Source organism: Poecilia formosa, unplaced genomic scaffold, assembly GCF_000485575.1.
Source record: "Poecilia formosa unplaced genomic scaffold, Poecilia_formosa-5.1.2 Scaffold570, whole genome shotgun sequence".
NCBI lineage: Eukaryota > Metazoa > Chordata > Actinopteri > Cyprinodontiformes > Poeciliidae > Poecilia > Poecilia formosa.
Genome location: NW_006800509.1, coordinates 141,029 through 158,335, shown reverse-complemented (window position 1 = coordinate 158,335; position 17,307 = coordinate 141,029). Strand labels below are relative to the sequence as shown.

The following is a 17,307-nucleotide window of genomic DNA, read 5'->3' as shown; positions in this document are numbered from 1 at the left end:
GACCCCACTGTCTCATATTGCATTGTTGTTATTCTAGATCTTCCTGTATTTTTTCTTTTATGTATTGAATCTGTTTTTTGTAGTGTATACACCTCTTAATTCATTTTGCTGCTCCCATCCATCCATGGAGATTAAGTCATTTCTCAAACATGCATGAAAGAATCAAAACAAAACTATAAATGTTTTTGATGAGGGAATAATATTACAACATGGTGAAAAGCTCAAGAGTCAATTTTACATAAAACTGCCTCTTTAAATATTCTCCACATAAAATGACAAAAAGAAAGCATGCCTTTAGTCATTTTTGCAATACAGATATGAAATTATATGTATTTAAATATAACGGGTACATATTCAAATTCAAAAATGGTTTATTTATTCCAAAAGGAAATTAAATGTTGCTGTGGTTCATACTAATTCAAGGTTCTTCAAAGAGTTATTGCTGATGTTGACGGCAGGCAAGACAGATCTCCTGTAGCTGTCTGTATAACGGCTAACTTGAAAAAGCCTCTGACTGAAGACACTGTTTTTCTGTCAGTCTTGTGAAGAGGATGCTCAGGCTTGTTCATAATTTTCTTGATTTGTATGTACAGCTTTGGTTTTGATACTCAAACTTGAGCTCAAGTGTGTCTGATTTTCACTGATTATTCTTCAGATATTACTACAACTTGACTGGAGTTCACCTGTGAATGCAGCTGAGCTTGTAGTGTGCATAAGATCAGAAACATTGCAATGAAGACATCCATGAAACATAAACATCCCAGAATGCACTGGGGTCTCTATGACCCAGAAACGGGTATGTTTGGCTCCCTATATCTGGCCTGGGGTAATCGGAGAAGTAAAAAAGGTAACCGGTAACTCAACGTTTATTAAAGCGGTGCTGTATGTAGTGTTGTATTTTGGAGAAAGGAAAGCAATGCAAAACGTAATTACAGGCAACAACCGTTAGGGGGCATTAACCACACACCGGATCCTTCTTCCCGTTAGACCCGTCAAAGCTGCAATATCCGATCCCTGACATTGCGAAGATGGAGGCTGTTATGGTTTAGAGCAGGGCGCTACACGGAAAGCACAGACAGCGAGTTTCTGAGGCCTGTTATGACAACGTTCCCAGCTGGTCCAGGTAAAACAGACAATTACTCAGCTAATGAACAAACGTTAGCACCATTGCAAAGTTAGCTTGCAGAAACGACAGCAAGCTAATGTCAACGAAGAGGCTAACGCAGCGAACGTTATCAAGGCTAGCTTCGGACAACTACAACGTAGTTTCAATTTCGTGGTATGTTTGTAACGAGAACTGCTGGACTATGATGTTGATACCGTTTTAATACATTCAAGAAAACGGTCTTACAACATTTAAGCAAAGCACATCCATGCTAATTTCAGCTAAAGCCATTTGTAAGATGAGGAAGATTTTTTGATGCTAGCTAAAGCTAACAAGCTGCTCGGTGGAAGATCCGTTTCCTGGTTGTGATTCCGGTGCTTGGTAACTATCCTGCGTTTTTGATGGTGATGATTTGGCCACTGTTCTTTCTAAAGTAAACAGACACGTTGTTTTTTGTAGGTGCTGTTTTTAGTAGGAAGGTAGAAGCAAAGTAACGGCATTAAACATCCGGGCTGACTTACAGGTCACGTTTACAGGGAAGGGAGACATGAATGAGTGATTTTTAGACTTTTACACACACCCGTGGTGCTTTGCATTTGGTTAGGGCGTGCCAAAGACTTTGGATTTTAGGAAGCCGCTTTTCTTCATATCTTATGCCATAAGTTTTGTTTGCATCCAGTTTTGCTCAATCGTAAAACTTCAAATTTAAGACTATCAACTCAGAGAAAAGCATTATTTAAACCACTGTGGTGGATCAGCAACTAAATAATAAGCCTGGTTGTGTGTCTGCTACAGCTGGCTGATCTGTGTGTCTGCAGGCGGGAGGCAGGAGGTGTGAGCCAAGAGGACCAGACGCCAGCAGCATGTACTCCGAGTGGCGCTCGCTGCAGCTGGTGGTGCAGAGCGACCAGGGTCACCTCAGCGTCCTGCACACCTACCCTCCCAGTGTGGGCACAGAGGTGGCAAATGCAGTGGTCAAGCCTCTAGGCACAGCAGTGAGCCCTTTGGCCACAGAAAACATCCTCAAATCAGACAAAGAGGTGAGAAAGCTGGCAGCTCTGGGAAACACCTATGGCCTTTTATTTCAAAAAGTCTGCTCACCTTTTAAACTCTCTCTGTCTCTCTCTCTCGCTCTCATAAACGTATGTTTTGTGGTTCAGTAGAAAAATCTAATTTAATAAGGAGATCCAACTAATTTCTACTGATCCTGATGTTTGTTCAACTTTGGTCTAACAGTTTCCTTTACATTGGTTCCTTTCGTTTAGAGAGAGTAAAACTAACTTCTGGGACAATCAGCTGTAATTTATTAGGTTTTTTATTTTTATTTTTCATAATGTCATTGATGAGATAATAGTGTGTGCATAAAAACTGAGGTGATATTGTTTCCCTGCTGCTCTTACAGACCATTTAAACTCCATTAGCTTAAATCATCTCAGACTCTCATGCCTTTAATTTAGAGATATTTTCTTAGTAGTTATTCATATGAGTGATGCTGTGTGCAGCATGTCTCTTCTGTATCACCAGAAGGGAACTGTTTGTGAGTCTGTGTTTGTTTAAATAAAATGCCTCTCAAACTGCTTGCATTATTGTTGTTTTTGTGAAGGATATCTTTGACTTGAGCCAATCTTGGGAATCTTTAAACTGGTTCTCAAATATGCAATTCAAATCAAGAGAACTTTTTCAAGATTCTTTTTTCCTTGATAGTACCAGCTGTCAGTTCCTTTCATTATCAGAAAAGGCAGCTATGAATCAAGTAAAATATGCAATGTAGGAAATGACAAAAAGAGCAAAAATAATCAATAGCTCTGAACCCAGGTCTCTTTTGTAGCAGGTTTAATAAACGGTTGGTATTGCCTTGTGGAAAATAGTTTCTCTTTAAATAGTTTCTTCCTCTTACTTCTCATATCGGTTTTTATTATGTCAGAAGCATTAATCAGAGAAATGAACAGATTTTGTTTTGTCTTCTAATGATAGAACAAAATCTGGAGTCAAGTTGATTTGTGAAGAACATTTGAGCAACAAACCAGTTCAAAGTGCTTTAAACCATTAAAACAAACGGTAACTAATTATGAAACAAATGGATTTAGTCAAATGCCACCATCAAAATCATTGAGCGAATATACATCAAATATATTGATCAATGTTCCAATTATTATAAACCAAAGGCGACGAAGTAGCTGGGTTTTGATTTAAAGGCACTCAGTGCTTCAGCTGTTTTTCAGTTTTCTGGAAGTTTGTTCCAGATCTGTGGTGCATAGAAGCTGAATGCTGCTTCTCTATTTTTGGTTCTGGTTCTGATGCAGAGCAGAACTAGAACTAGAAGACCTGATTGGTCTGGATGGTGATATGACTAAACCTGTTTAATGTATTGTGATGCTAAGCTGTGTAGTGATTTATAAACTAACAGAGTATTTTAAAGACTAGTAGGAAAAAACCCATGTGACTGATATCTAGAAACCCTCTGCTTCCCAGGTGAAGTGGACCATGGAGGTGCTGTGTTATGGCCTGACCCTGCCCTTAGAGGGCGACACTGTCAAGCTGTGTGTGGACGTGTACACAGACTGGATGATGGCGCTGGTGTCACCCAAGGACTCCATGCCCCAGCCTGTGGTGAAGGAACCCAATATGTACGTCCAGACCATCCTGCGTCATCTCTACAACGTATTTGTGCCAAGGTATGCACCCGCCTCAGTTTCCCTCATTTAATGTAATTATTTAATCTTCGCTCAGTAACAATTATCTTTACCTAGATTATTGGGCTTTATTAATTAGTCACTCATAGATGAGCTAATATTTAGATTCGCACCAATCTGATATCTATATCTATACTGGTGCCGATATTGAAAACAATTTTAGGTGGGATATCAGTGACGGTGTACCTGATCCATAAGGCTGATCTAATCAGTCTAGTTCCATGCTTTGTGCTCTGTGTCATGTCATGCTTTATTATTTTTTTATATTTAGCATTCCTAATTGCTCTTCCTGAGCCATTTGAAAGATTTGTTGCAGTTTATTTTTACATGTTCGACCAAGATAGTAAATCTATTGTTTTAGTCAGCTTCATTTTCTTTATCATTTATTTTCCATTGACTGTTTTACTCCTAATTGGAGCTACTGAACAGTTGTTGTTTTTCCATGTTAGCTTGTCAAGCTGTTGGTGTGTTTCAATGTGCTATATTGGTGCAGCGTTATTAAATTAATTAGCAATTCAGTACATTCATTCATTTCAGTCACTTCACTTGTTTCTCTGTATTGGATCTGTATCGGCCAATACTAAACCTCAGGTATTGGTATGGGAAGTGAAAAAAGTGGATCGGTGCTTCCTTGCTACTAATTTGATTTGTATCTTTCTGCCGGCAGGCCTGAGCAGCACAGTCTGAACCACATCAGGCTCTGCCAGCAGGTTCTGACGGCGGTCCAGAAGCTGGCACGAGAGTCTGTCTCCATGGTGAGGGAAACCTGGGAGGTGCTGCTGCTCTTCCTGCTACGCATCAACGACACTTTGCTTGCTCCTCCATCGGTTGGCGGTAAGCCACGCTCCAGCGTCTTCATTCATTCGCTCCTTGTGAGCACAAATAGTAACCTAGCTTTGCTTCTTCTTTTAGTGGGTGTAGCAGAGAAACTGGCAGAGAAGCTGATGGCAGTTCTGTTTGAGGTGTGGCTTCTCGCATGCGCCCGCTGCTTTCCCACGCCGCCATATTGGAAGACCGCAAGGGAAATGCTGTCCAACTGGAGACATCATCCTCCTGTTGTAGAGCAGTGGAGCAGAGTAGCTTGTGCTCTGACTTCAAGGTAGGACTAAGAGGCAAGCAATAGAATGAGTTTGTGTAGTTTATTATTATTTATCTACTGTTAAAAAAATGCATATTTTCATTTCATAATCCAGGCTGCTGCGCTTTACTCACGGACCGTCCTTCCCACCTTTTAAAGTTCCAGATGAAGATGCCAACTTGATTCCCGTAGAGATGGACAACGACTGTGTGGCACAGACGTGGTATCGCTTTCTCCACATGATCGGGTGCATTTTACCTCCTCTGTGTATTTTCATTCATCTAGAAAAATGACAGCTCTACCTGAGCTAGATGTTAGTCTGTTTTGAAGGGGAAGTGAAAGTTGGTTCCTCAAAAAATGTTTGAACTATAACTACAAGAATAGTTTAACCTTTTAACTCTGAGTGAATCCAACCGTCCTCCTGCCTTTTGTTTCATTCCTCCTCATACAGTCATTGTCTCTCTCACATGTTCAGTTATCTTTTTTTTTTTTATTGGGATCTGTAAACTGTACCTAATCTTGAGTATGCCTCACATCTCGTTTGTTTCCAGCAACCCGGTGGATTTGAGCAACCCAGCCATAGTGAGCACCACTCCAAAGTTTCAAGAGCAGTTTTTGATCTCCAGTGGGATTCCTCATGAAGTAGTTCTGCACCTGTGTTTGAAACAGCTACCCCAGATCTTCTTCAGGGCCATGAGAGGCATCAGCTGTCTTGTGGATGCATTCCTAGGTAAGAGGATGCACAGACAAATGCCTCACATTGAACCAGATCTGATATCAACAAAGGCCAAAAAAATGTCAGCTATACGCTATAAAGGAACACAATTCTTAACAGTGGAAGTGTGTGGATCATTCTTTATTAGTGTAAGATGTTGCTGTCATTACACACAGATTCTCACATATCATATTGCAGTAGAAACTTACATTAGTATTTTTAGTAAACCCTCATTATGTTGACACTAGTAGTAGTGGATAAGGGACAGCATTATTAAAAAACAAGAAGGAAAATTGGTGAGGTGTTACCATAGTAACTTGCAGTGGTTTGCAGCGTTAACTGAAGAGTCCGTCGTTCCAACCCTAAAGCACTAACCATAAACATACGTTCTGCTAACGCTGAAGCAATACACCAACACAGTATTTAGCAGAAGCAAATGCTAAATGCTAACTTCAATTCAAATGATATCTGCCCTTGAAAGACTAACCCCTCAAGCACCAACTTAATTTGACATGAAAATTGACATGTTCTATAGTAACCATAGGCATGATGTTTATGACATTCAGTTCTTCATTGTCTGTGTTTTATTTTGTTTCTTGTTGAAATAAAGTTATTGGGGAAAAAGAGGGAATGTGAGGAGGGGAAGCAGGTCTGTAGCTGAGCAGCAGAAGTTTGCCCAGCATTGGTAACTTGCCATTTTTTTCCCAAAACCATAATTGTATTTAAACCACTTTGAAAAATTGGTTGAATTTCTTTCATACCAACATGTTTTAAAATTCAAAGTTATATTGAACAGAACAGCAAACACCAGTGTTGTAGTACTCAAGACCGGTCTTGGTCTCGAGACCAGTTTTTGATGATCTCGGTCTCAGGCGCTGAGGACTCTGGATTTTATTTTAAGACCAGTCAAGATTGCAACTGTGGAAATATCACTAAGCTTACAGCATACTGTCCAGTTTATTTGTTAACGTGTTTGTTTTAACTGGATGGATACTGATTAAAATCCAAGCAATAACGTGACTTACGAATTATGTGTTTTCTGTTACTCCCCTGACCCCTCCACATCTTTCACTCGCACGCGGCGCTCTGAGATATGCGCAGTGGTTTCCTCTGAGCGGCAGAAGATGTCTGACTAATCGTCAGTAGTAGAATAGCGCTGCATAAATCATAAGAAATCCGATGGCGACTGCTAACTAAGCATCTCTTCGCTTTCACAGATGGTAGGGACTATGTCTAACTTTTTTCGTCACTTAGAAAAGTAGCTCAAAGAAGGTAAGCTCCGTTGACGTGATGTTAGCAACGCTAGCTGTACAGAGACACATAAGCATTTGTGATGAAAAAAAGTTGTCGCTCAATGTGCTGGATTATTGTGCGGAGGTGTTGACTAACATGTCGTATATTTGGGATAACGCTGTGTCCAAAAGTCTGCAGTATAGTGATGTGACATTCACGAGCGATCCGATTCTTCTGAACGGCTCTTTACTAAGTAGATCGGACTGGAGCCTCACTGAGAGTTGTTCTTTGTTCTTGTAACGCTCTGCGTACACTGCAGTAGATATTATTATTTTATTTAATTATATACATTGGTATTTATTTAATTAACAAATAATTAAAACACAAGAACAAAAGAGCATGCAGAGCATGTGCGTCGCGCTATGATTGTTTTCGTTCAGAGTGGCAGCTGTAATGTGTGCCATGGTGTCAGACTGCCTGGCTTCATGTAGCGGGAGAGAGAGAGAACAGTCACGGTGAGCGCCTTGTGCATGGTTACTTCTTGCTTGTTGCTCTTTCGTCAGTGTTCATAGTTGAGCGTTATTTACTGTCAGGGCATTGCCTCAATTGCTATGTTTAATGATGCAGACGGGTAGTTTCTGACATGAGCAATATGGGCAAACACCCATCGCTTTATCTTTTTAGGGATGGCAAAGCAGAACAAAGAATGTTTTTATGGGAATGTGGATCTTTCAGATCAATTTGAGAAGCATTTTTGATCATAATATCGTGTCATGTAGCGCGGGGCGCTGGTCTTGGTCTTGACTTGGTTTCAGACCCTAAAAGTCTTGATCTAGTCTCGGTCTCGATACACTCTGGTCTTTGTCTTGTCTTGGTCTTAGGTTTGGTGGTCTTGACTACAACACTGGCAAACACTACATTACATTGAACAAAAGTGGTTTTATGGTAAGCTAAGCATGGAAACGACAAACGGACCAAAACATTGACTTTATTTTGATCATGAAAGTAAATCTGAGCATTACATTTTTTTGTCCCTTCCTTTTGCTGATTTTGTCACAACCTCTCAGTGAGATGAAGATTGAGGGTTCTAAACAATGTCAGCCACATTTCAGGAGAAATATGTCAGCATGTACTTTTCTCTTCACACTGTAGGTGTCTTTGTTGAAAAGAGAGACGTACGCGAGAGGGCGTTCTCTTTTTGTCCCCTGCCGCTGTCTCATGGTACACTCATCAGCTCATTTAATGAGACATGATGGACATGTGGTTTGTTTTTTGCAGTGATCGTGTTAAAGGTCCAGTGTGTAGGATGTAGCAATAAAAATAAATGAATAAAATGACCACCAAAATGGAATATAGTTTCTCTGGAGCTTAGAGCTTTCTGGGCTTCTCTAGTACAAAAGAGAGTGATTTGATTATTTTATTTTAAAGCAAAAATATTGACCTGCATGTTTGTTTATATAATATATATTGCATCTTTGCACCTAGCTTGGCCTTAATGTTGCACACTGGAACTTTAAGAACTGTAGGTTTTGGTGCTAAGCAAACGGTATCTCACAGATAGACTAAATTACCACATCATCAACAGGGGACTACTCCAGTCTTGAAGTGTCAATCATTATCAGTGCATTTCCAATCTTGGTGATTCACATCTAACCGTTCTAATGCATGTCTACTAATGAAGATGGGCTTTGATTAAGTCTCTTACCCCAAATCATTTTCTCTTTTCTCATCATTTGCCTGGAATGCTGATTAGAGAGTGAACAGGTTTTGCCTCCATGGTGACGCTGCTTTCTTATTCACAGGTATATCACGACCAAGGGCGGACAGTGCCCCGCCCACCCCAGTGAACAGATTGAGTATGTCTCCGCCCCCCTCCGTCGCCAACACTACACCACCACACAGCCGCAAACAGCGGCATGCGGTGGTCACGAAAACCACCAGCAAGAGCTCAACTGTAAGTCTGACTGTTACACACAGCCATAACGTACAGTTGGGTTATGCTAGGGGAGTCCAACCAATCCTAGATCTATGGGCTGAGCCCGACCGAGAATGTGGGCCGAATTGGGCGAGAATATTAGCTTGATTGTTGGGCTCGGGCTTCTGAGGCGCGTTTAATAAACGTGCAATACATTCAAGAAAAAAACAAACCAGAACTCACAAGATAAAGTCATGTTAACCTGCTGATTATAGTGTAAATAGAGGAGTAGCTAGCTTAACCTGTTGAAGAAATGAAGAAAGTAAGCAGGGTGCAGGAAGTTAATCATTCTGTAACAAGCACAGTGCACTGCATGCACACCCTGCTCCGCTCCTATCAATCACACATCCCAGATGATTTGACCTTTTCTCACTCTGCCATTACAACAGGAGACTAGATGGAGCTGGAAGATGCTAAACAAAAGCTAGAAACAGGAGAAGATGCACTGCTTACTCAAATAGTCTAAAAATGAAAGCAGTATAATCACAGGTAAAATATGTTGGATTACTTTAGGCTATGAATGAAATTCATTAGTCTGATCGGGATCGGGCCGGGTCAGTTTTTTAGACCCAATCTAAACTCTAACTAGAGGAGGCCTCATGACGAGCTGATCGTTTGGTTCAGGTCTGTTGGAGAAGCTGCAGCACTCTTTGGTTACAGTTTAGAAATGAAGGTTTGGAGTTTCATATGAGAGCACGTCTTGCATGTCTTAATTGGCATGTGGCTGTTGGTGTCTTACAAATGTTTTAGTTCAAGTACCACAAAGTTATTTTTATCATTTATCCATATACAAGTTTGTATTTTACAGGACAAACTTGATAGGACGATGTATAGAGCTTCTGTTAAGCCCCAAATTATTCATACCCTTTGCAGAGTTGGTTGTGAATATTTTAATTTTGTTTTTCTGACATGTTTCCTCTGACTTGAAGTAGTATTAATGTTTTTGAGTTCCCAGCTAGAGTTTCCACTTGAATCTGAAGGAGAATCTGTGAAGGGAACTAAATGTTAGAAAGAAGCGCATCACCAAACACACTTCATCAAAAACCTGTTCAGCAATATAAATCATTTATAGNTTGAAGTTAGTTGAATATAGGTTTGATTTATTCAGAATGAGCCATTCCTGTTGCTTTTTAAAAGATAAAATAAGGATTAAAATATTATGAAGAAAATCTTCAAAATGGTTGCCCTGCTGTTTCAATTAAAACTACAATTATGTATTAACAACAACATGTTTTTGTTCCTGGAGCAACTTTTTAAAATTTAGTTAACCTCCCTGATTTTGAAGCAAATGAACCTTTTTCACTGCAGACACCATATCTGCTGTTGCTGCCGTAGACACAGTCAGTTACAGTTCATCCCTCACTCCTAACAGCACGTATTACTTTCTAAGCTTTTCCATTAAAGCTGACCTGATTCACATTCATTTCCATCAAATTACTTTGTGAAATGGGCAAATGACAAGGAAAGAGATTCATCACGTTCTCCTCCCATCATGCCATCTGTTTGGAGTTAAGTCATCAAAATCTGGAAGTGACTTGACGCATGATTTTGAAAATGGTGACAGAGGAGTGGTTCTAGGTGATCTACTGAAACTGATCTGTACTTGTTGTAGAGGACGATATCAGGTCTCCAGATGATCTCTGACGGGATGCGTATTGACGTGACGTTTTCGTATTCCTCCGGGTTCCAACGGAGTTTGTAGTCGTTCCATTCCTGCAGAAAAACAACCATTATGTTCATGCATTGCAGTGTTAGATCAGCGTTTATCTGGTTCTCTCATAATCTCTTACTTGCTTAACCCACACGTTTGTCGTCATCATCTGGTTCTTCTCATCCTTTTAATAGAAAGAAAAGTAATTATTGCAGCTTAAAGTTCTTCATAGGTAAATACATCAGTAGTTCCAGAGGTTCATTGTGTAACACACCAAGGAAATAAAAATATCAGCTTCCTGCAGAAGGGCCCTGCTACTTTTCTGGAAAGCTGCTTTCTCCAGCTCTTCCCCAGCAGCCTGTAAGATGAGGCAGTCAGCGAATACACTCCATTGGAAAAGACAATTTCAGCTGGAGTTGACACTCACAACCAGGCATTTGGAGCAAGCGCTGTCAGCTAACCGAATGTCAAAAGAAAAAGAGGACATTTTTCCCTAAAGTAAGGCAGGGTGCATAATGTATAAGGTCCTTTAAGCAAACTGTGTGGATATATACAACTGTGTTCCATGCATATATGAAATAAAACGTGGATGTGTTGGAAACTGTGAATGAAGATATTCTGGGAAGACGTAATGTGACTGGATATCTGTTTGGATGACAGCTGTGAATATTTACTGCGTGCGTTAGCATTATCTGGCAACTGGATTTAATTTGGTGGAAACTAATAGAATCTCCTTTGTTGTGGTTTCATTTCCGCTGATAAGTGATCTGTCTCAAAATGCGTTTTACTTTCTCGATGACGGTTCATGCTGGCTGAAATGAGTCTGGATAAACAGAAGGATTGCAACTGAAAAGACACATTCATTTCTGCAAAGGAACATAATGGCAAACCATAAGCCCCCCAGTCCCCCAATGCAGTGTGATTTACTGTGGAAGCTAATCTCCTAATTAGCTATGGAGCTTTCAAATGTGTGTTACCAGTACAATTTAGCCAATATAGAAATATATGCCAAAGATAAAAAGTTACTGCAGATGCTACAGTATAAAATAGTTTATCAATGTTTATACATGCCAGCAGAGGTGGAAAGGGTAAAAAATGTAGGCTACTCAAGTAAAACTACAGTTATCTTTGATTTTAAAAAGTTTCTGTACTTAGTACCTTATTAAATTTTTATTTTAGTTGCTTTATGATGAGCAAAACAAAGTTCAACTCATCGCAAAGGAAATGAGTACACATTGGTCAAACTGTTTTTATTTAAATGGGCACATTTATAAATCATAAACAACACAAAATATTATGTGTACTTTTAATGGACATTAATTCCCAATGTCTTATATCAGCTGCTGTTTGTTACTCCCATTAAATAGTTTTAAATAACCGACTCCAAACTAAGCCTGATTTTCTGTTTTCAGTTTTAATCAATACAAATTATTATCACAAGTACCTAATAAAATTGACATTTACATTTGTTGTTAAAATATTAAAGTTTACAATGTATGATAAACCTGTTGCCTTTCTCATACTTAGAGTTAAATTGATGCCTTAAGTACAGCAAAATCTTTTCTTTTTGTCAGAAGTTAACTTGAACTAAACTTGACAGGTTTTCATTGTTCCTGTCTTCCCATTGATGCAACACCATGAGAACTTATTACAATTTTTTTTTTAATGTAACAGAGTAAACAAATTCAAGTTAAAGTAAAAGTTCTGGTTTTGTAAACAACTCAAAGGACAAATTAGACAAATTGAAATTACATCAATAAATGTAAATGTAACTTATTACTTTCCACCCTGTATGACAGAAAATATATTTTTTCCACATTGGGAAGTGCTTCTACTTTCTACATTATCCATACAGGTGGCCTATAGGACAGTAAAATATTAATGTTTTTATTTGTTTTGGTTCGCACAATGAGTCTCTGACTATTTTAGTCATAGTACTGGCAAGAATTTAAAACTACTCTCTCCCCTGGTTTTTAGTAAAAGACCACAAGTCGTTTCTACAGCTAGTGCTAAACATGTGTTTGCTTTGTTTGAATTTACCCAGAATGCCCTGTTCTGTGGGTTGCTTGGAAATTTTAGCTTTGAGGAGGAGCATCATCCCTGGAGATTGAAGGATTTCTCAAACATGCATGAAAGAATCAAAGAATCACTCTAGGTTTGTTTTTGAATAACGTTCTAAAATAATGGAATAATGGAGAGGAGACAAAGCTCAGAAAAGTTTATTTTACATAAAACTGTCTCTTTAACTGTTGAAAATGTGGAGTCAGGAACCAGTCCAGAAAAACTGTAACAAAGCTGCTTGGTTTCACTCACCACATCAATTAGCTGAGCAATAGACAAGCCGAAGTGGACCAGCACCGTGTCTGAAGTGTTTTGCACAGGCCGAGAGAGCTTATTGTAATGAGCAAACAGATTCTGAAGAAGCCTCTCTTCAGCATGGGCACGAGGTCCAACCTGGGAGTACACTGAAGGAAAAGAAGAAGACATTAAAAATCAATAGAAAAAGCTTTGACTTTCTGCTATACATGTGCAAATTTCTTGCAATGAGTTTCTGTTTTCATATTCATGCTTGAAATAGACTAATCTTGCATTGATTCGAATGCATATTGCTTTTCCTTTACAACACATTCATCCTCTGTGAATTTAGCTGATGTGGCTCCGCTGAAGAACACAGACTGTAATGTGGAAGGAGGGTGACCTCTGTTATACAGGTGGCCTGTGGTTACATGAGACAGTATCTGGGAGAGGAGACAAAGGGACGCGGGACAGGAAAAGCAAAAGTGGACGGATGAGTGTTTCAGTCAAAATGCCCCTCTGCCTCCCCTATTCCATTTTCATTGGAAGTTATTTGATTTTTTTTTTTTTGCTGGTCTCTGATATTTCATTATGTTTGTCCAAAATACATTTTTCAATGTCTCGTCTTTCTTTACTTGAACTCATTGTGCAAAAATATCAATTGTTCTGAGGCTCAGGGACATTTTTCTGTCTCTAACAGTTAGCTTAGTGAACTGAAGGAACAGGAAGGAAAACCTTCACACCCTTTAATTTTTCCCACATTTTGTTGTATAAAATATGTATCCCACATAAATCAGAGTATTGTTTTTCTCACGCAATGTCATGACATTGCAAAAATAAACTTTTACAAAGATGTGTGATTTTTTCTAAGTTAAAAACTTGTTAATCCAGTGTTTTTAAACATTCAGGCATGACAGCTTTTTAAAATGTTTTTCTTTTTCTTTTTTTGTTTTTGTTTACAATTTTATAATTAATGTAAATGCAACTAGTGTTTCTCTGTTAACTGCTCTTAGGAGCGTGGGACTGAGAAGCAGTTCATACCAGCGGTTCCACCAGGTGTTTGCTAACTGCACTCAGATTTGTTTTTGATAACAATATAACAAAAAGTTGATTTTACATAATTACACTGCAGCTCCTGTTAAAGAAAAATAGACTTTGATTCATTTTAAACAAAACAAGCAGTGGGAAAAAACCGAACTTGAAACAGTTAGAGGGTGTGAATAGTTTCAGGATGTATTTTAACGGGTGTGTTTGAACAACATGAATGAAGATGTTTGTATTAACTCGTGTTTCAGATTGGTGACACAGGTGTTGCCATCACTGTGCCTCGCTCACATCTGCTGCCCACTCAATCAAAACTGATGGACTGTCCTTTGGCTGGCTGAAGACTGGCTTCTGCCATTTTGAAAGGATTTGGATCAATATCTTGTTAAACTGATATGTCTTTTTACCCAAGCTCCTCCACCACAACCCAACCCTCTGATTGCTGTTTGAACCTGAGTCTGTTTGACAAGTCCAGACACCTGATAACCTTGAAATGTTTGTGCATGTTCTGATGGAAAACTGATGTTAATTATTTTTTTCTTATGCATGCCAGGTCAGAGACATGTGGGTTGATGTATTTAATAAAGAAGTGACGTCCCAGATGACTCCAAAGGTGCCTTGCAGCTAATGGGATTGGATGGGAGAGCTCCTGTCCTGACAGTCTGTGTGTGACTGATCAAGATTTGTTTGCTGTGACATTCTGTAAGTCTGCGCTCTCTCTGATCACTGTGGCACCAGCAGCAAAACAGGACATATGACTTCTAGGCTATAATAACGTTTCAGCGATAGTGGTTGACTTTATTTAATTAAAAACCAAAACTGTAGAAAACACATTTTGTGTTCCTAAGGTTGTGCTTTTGTCCGAGATTATGAATCATATTGGGAGTTTAGCCTTCAGCACTAAAATCTTTACTCACTTAATGAATAGCTGGACTTTAAAAAGATTACTTGGGTTAGAAGAAGATTGGAAGAAGGGTTGAATTTTATTTTTCATAAAGGCAAGTCCCTCTGCTGCCTTTTTGATACAAATAAATATTCTTTCTACAGTTAAATAGGGACAAAAATACATAGGCAACCTTAGTATTCACTGGGGTAACCCACAGATACATAAAAACCTTAAATACTTGAAAATCCCTCTGAAAACACTTTTAATTGTCTCTTTCATTAGTTCAAACACCAAATATACCTTAATATACATTAGTACACAGTAGAAACCATTTTGGCAGTTTAACACCTACAATCTTCTTTACTTCCACTCTTAGCTATACATCCAATTAGCATCAAGAAAACAAATGCAGGTCTTGGATTGGTTGCTTTCCAAACGCCAGCCAACAGCATCAGGTAACGCTACGTTTAGGTGTTTCAGCTTCCCAAGTTGCATTTTCTTTTGAATATTTTGATATGAGCTACAAAAACATTCACAAAAATGTGGGTTTTTGGAGAATTATTGGGAGTCGTCTGTAATAAGAGTATGATCCCAAGCTCTATCAGATAGTGATAAAATAACAAAGTGTTGTAATACGATTCAATGCAATTTAAAACACAGCGATATGATTAAACACGATGCGATGTATGTTATGATCATTGTTTTTGTTTTGTTTTTCTATTTTTTGTATTTGTACTCACTTCTGAATTCCTTTAAAAGGTCTTGCCATACAGAGTTAATTTCTCTGTGCTCATTATTGTCAGAAAGGTCTTGCTGTACAGGTGCTACTCATTAAGTCCTGTGTTTTAGTTCATCCTCTGTTAGTGTTAGTGTATTTCCCTCTTGGTTTGTAGTTTCCTCTGTGCCTATCTCAGTATCGTATTGTACTATAGTAATTAGTATCAGTGTCTCCTCTCCCAGCTGTTCCACATTCCTCTGATTAGCTCAGCTGGATCCAGGTAAAAGTCCACTACTTCCTCATTATGTAAGCTAAAAAATATGACAATATAATTCTGATATAATTCTGATACAGTGTGATCTAAAGCTACCTAATGTGGTTATTTGAAGTAATGCAATACAATACAGTATTTAATATGAGACAATATAAAATAAAATGTCTGTTATTACGTGATACTATGACATACAATCTGGTTCAGTGTGATGTACAATGTAACAATGTGATTCAAAGTGATATGTGATACAATACCGTATGATGAAACTCCGATACAATATGATATATGATTTGATACAATATATGTGATATGATGGTATATAATTTGACACAATAAAGGAATCTGAAGCAATATAATACAAAAATAATGTAATGATGTACAATATGATCCAATACAGAGATTTACTATGATACAGAACAATATGATGGTAGGTAATGTGATGTAATCTGATGTGTTATGATATAATATAATGTGATATAATGCATAACTATGCATTGATATGATACAATTTGATACTTTGTAATGTGGCAGTGAAATATGATACAATGGGATATGATGCAATGTAATATGATATGGTGTGGTGTGATTATTATATGCAAGGAAACAAGATGTGATAACTGAGATGCAATAAAATACATTATGGCATATTTTGTACTATGTGATATAATTACAAAATAAAACAACAAAACCGAAAGCCATACTATTATATGTTATGTGATGCAAAACAAAGATTCATTGTTAAGCTCATTTCTCTCTGCTTCTCTTTTTGTTTGTTTGTTTTTCTGTTCATTTAATATTTTTGGATAGTAATCTACATTACCAGAGGAAATCAGGGATGACACAGCTGAGGAAATTAAATACCTTACCTCTTGGAGTTGCAGCAATGAAAACCAAGCACAGGCAGGTGTGTATTTCCATTGTGGCTCCAGCAGTTTCCAGCCGTGTCCCTGAACTTTCCTCTTAACTTCTTTTGGATTTCAGACCCGGCGGTTGCTCATCCTGGAGGCTTAAACAGCTTAAAACTCTGTCAGCTCTCCACAGCTTCAACAGCCGGAGAGATAGAGAGAAATCATGTCAGTGTGTGAGTGTCCAGTTGTCCTCAGGGCTCCATCTGTCCATCGCTGCAGCTGGTTGTTGTTTTTTATAGATGTATATATTTACAGCTGATTAAATGACCAGAGTCATGGAAAGTAGCATCTCTGAAGCTAATTCTGAAAAGTCTCTCCTCATTCGTCTAGAGTCCTTCATCCAAGTGTAGCTCATCCTTCTCCTCCCTTTCTACATCATTCCCTCCCTCACTTCTCATCTCTCCGCCTCCTCACCTCGTCCCCCTCCCCCTGTCTCTCTCTCTCTCTCTCTCTCTCTCTCTTTCTAAGAGAAAAACACACCTTCTCCATCCATCCCTTGCCTTCTCTTTACCTTCTCTTTTTTTTTGCCTCTTCTTTGCTTTTTTTTCTATCAAGAATAAACTTTTGTGACAACCACTGGATGGTGTGAAGGTGAGGAAACCCAAACTGAGATCCCTAATGAGAATATACAGCATACATGAGCAGTGCAGTGTTTTCTGTATGTGAGAACTGTTACAGTATGAGTGCAGTTTACTACCTGTCAAGGTCCAGTGTGGTAAAAAAGAAAAAAAA

The 17,307-nt window shown here is 38.7% G+C and overlaps 2 protein-coding genes across 2 annotated transcripts in view; one reads left to right on the top strand and one right to left on the bottom strand.

The window, feature by feature from the left end:
• Window positions 1-1,155: 1,155 nt before the first annotated feature.
• Window positions 1,156-17,307, top strand: part of LOC103129698 (Ral GTPase activating protein non-catalytic subunit beta) — a 52,169-nt gene continuing 36,017 nt past the window's right edge. The window contains exons 1-8 of the mRNA XM_016665326.1: window positions 1,156-1,279; window positions 1,924-2,145; window positions 3,578-3,780; window positions 4,466-4,632; window positions 4,711-4,897; window positions 4,992-5,123; window positions 5,428-5,606; window positions 8,627-8,778. Coding sequence (XP_016520812.1) covers window positions 1,969-2,145; window positions 3,578-3,780; window positions 4,466-4,632; window positions 4,711-4,897; window positions 4,992-5,123; window positions 5,428-5,606; window positions 8,627-8,778 — 1,197 coding nt within the window. The 5' untranslated portion in view covers window positions 1,156-1,279; window positions 1,924-1,968. The remainder of the gene's footprint in view (window positions 1,280-1,923; window positions 2,146-3,577; window positions 3,781-4,465; window positions 4,633-4,710; window positions 4,898-4,991; window positions 5,124-5,427; window positions 5,607-8,626; window positions 8,779-17,307) is intronic.
• On the bottom strand, window positions 9,991-16,959 carry LOC103129689 (neuronal acetylcholine receptor subunit alpha-4-like). The gene is made up of 4 exons (XM_007540868.2): window positions 16,534-16,959; window positions 12,764-12,915; window positions 10,590-10,634; window positions 9,991-10,512 (listed from the first exon to the last, which is right to left on the bottom strand). Exons 1-4 carry the CDS (start codon window positions 16,583-16,585, stop codon window positions 10,309-10,311), a joined length of 453 nt encoding a protein of 150 aa, XP_007540930.1. The 5' UTR covers window positions 16,586-16,959; the 3' UTR covers window positions 9,991-10,308.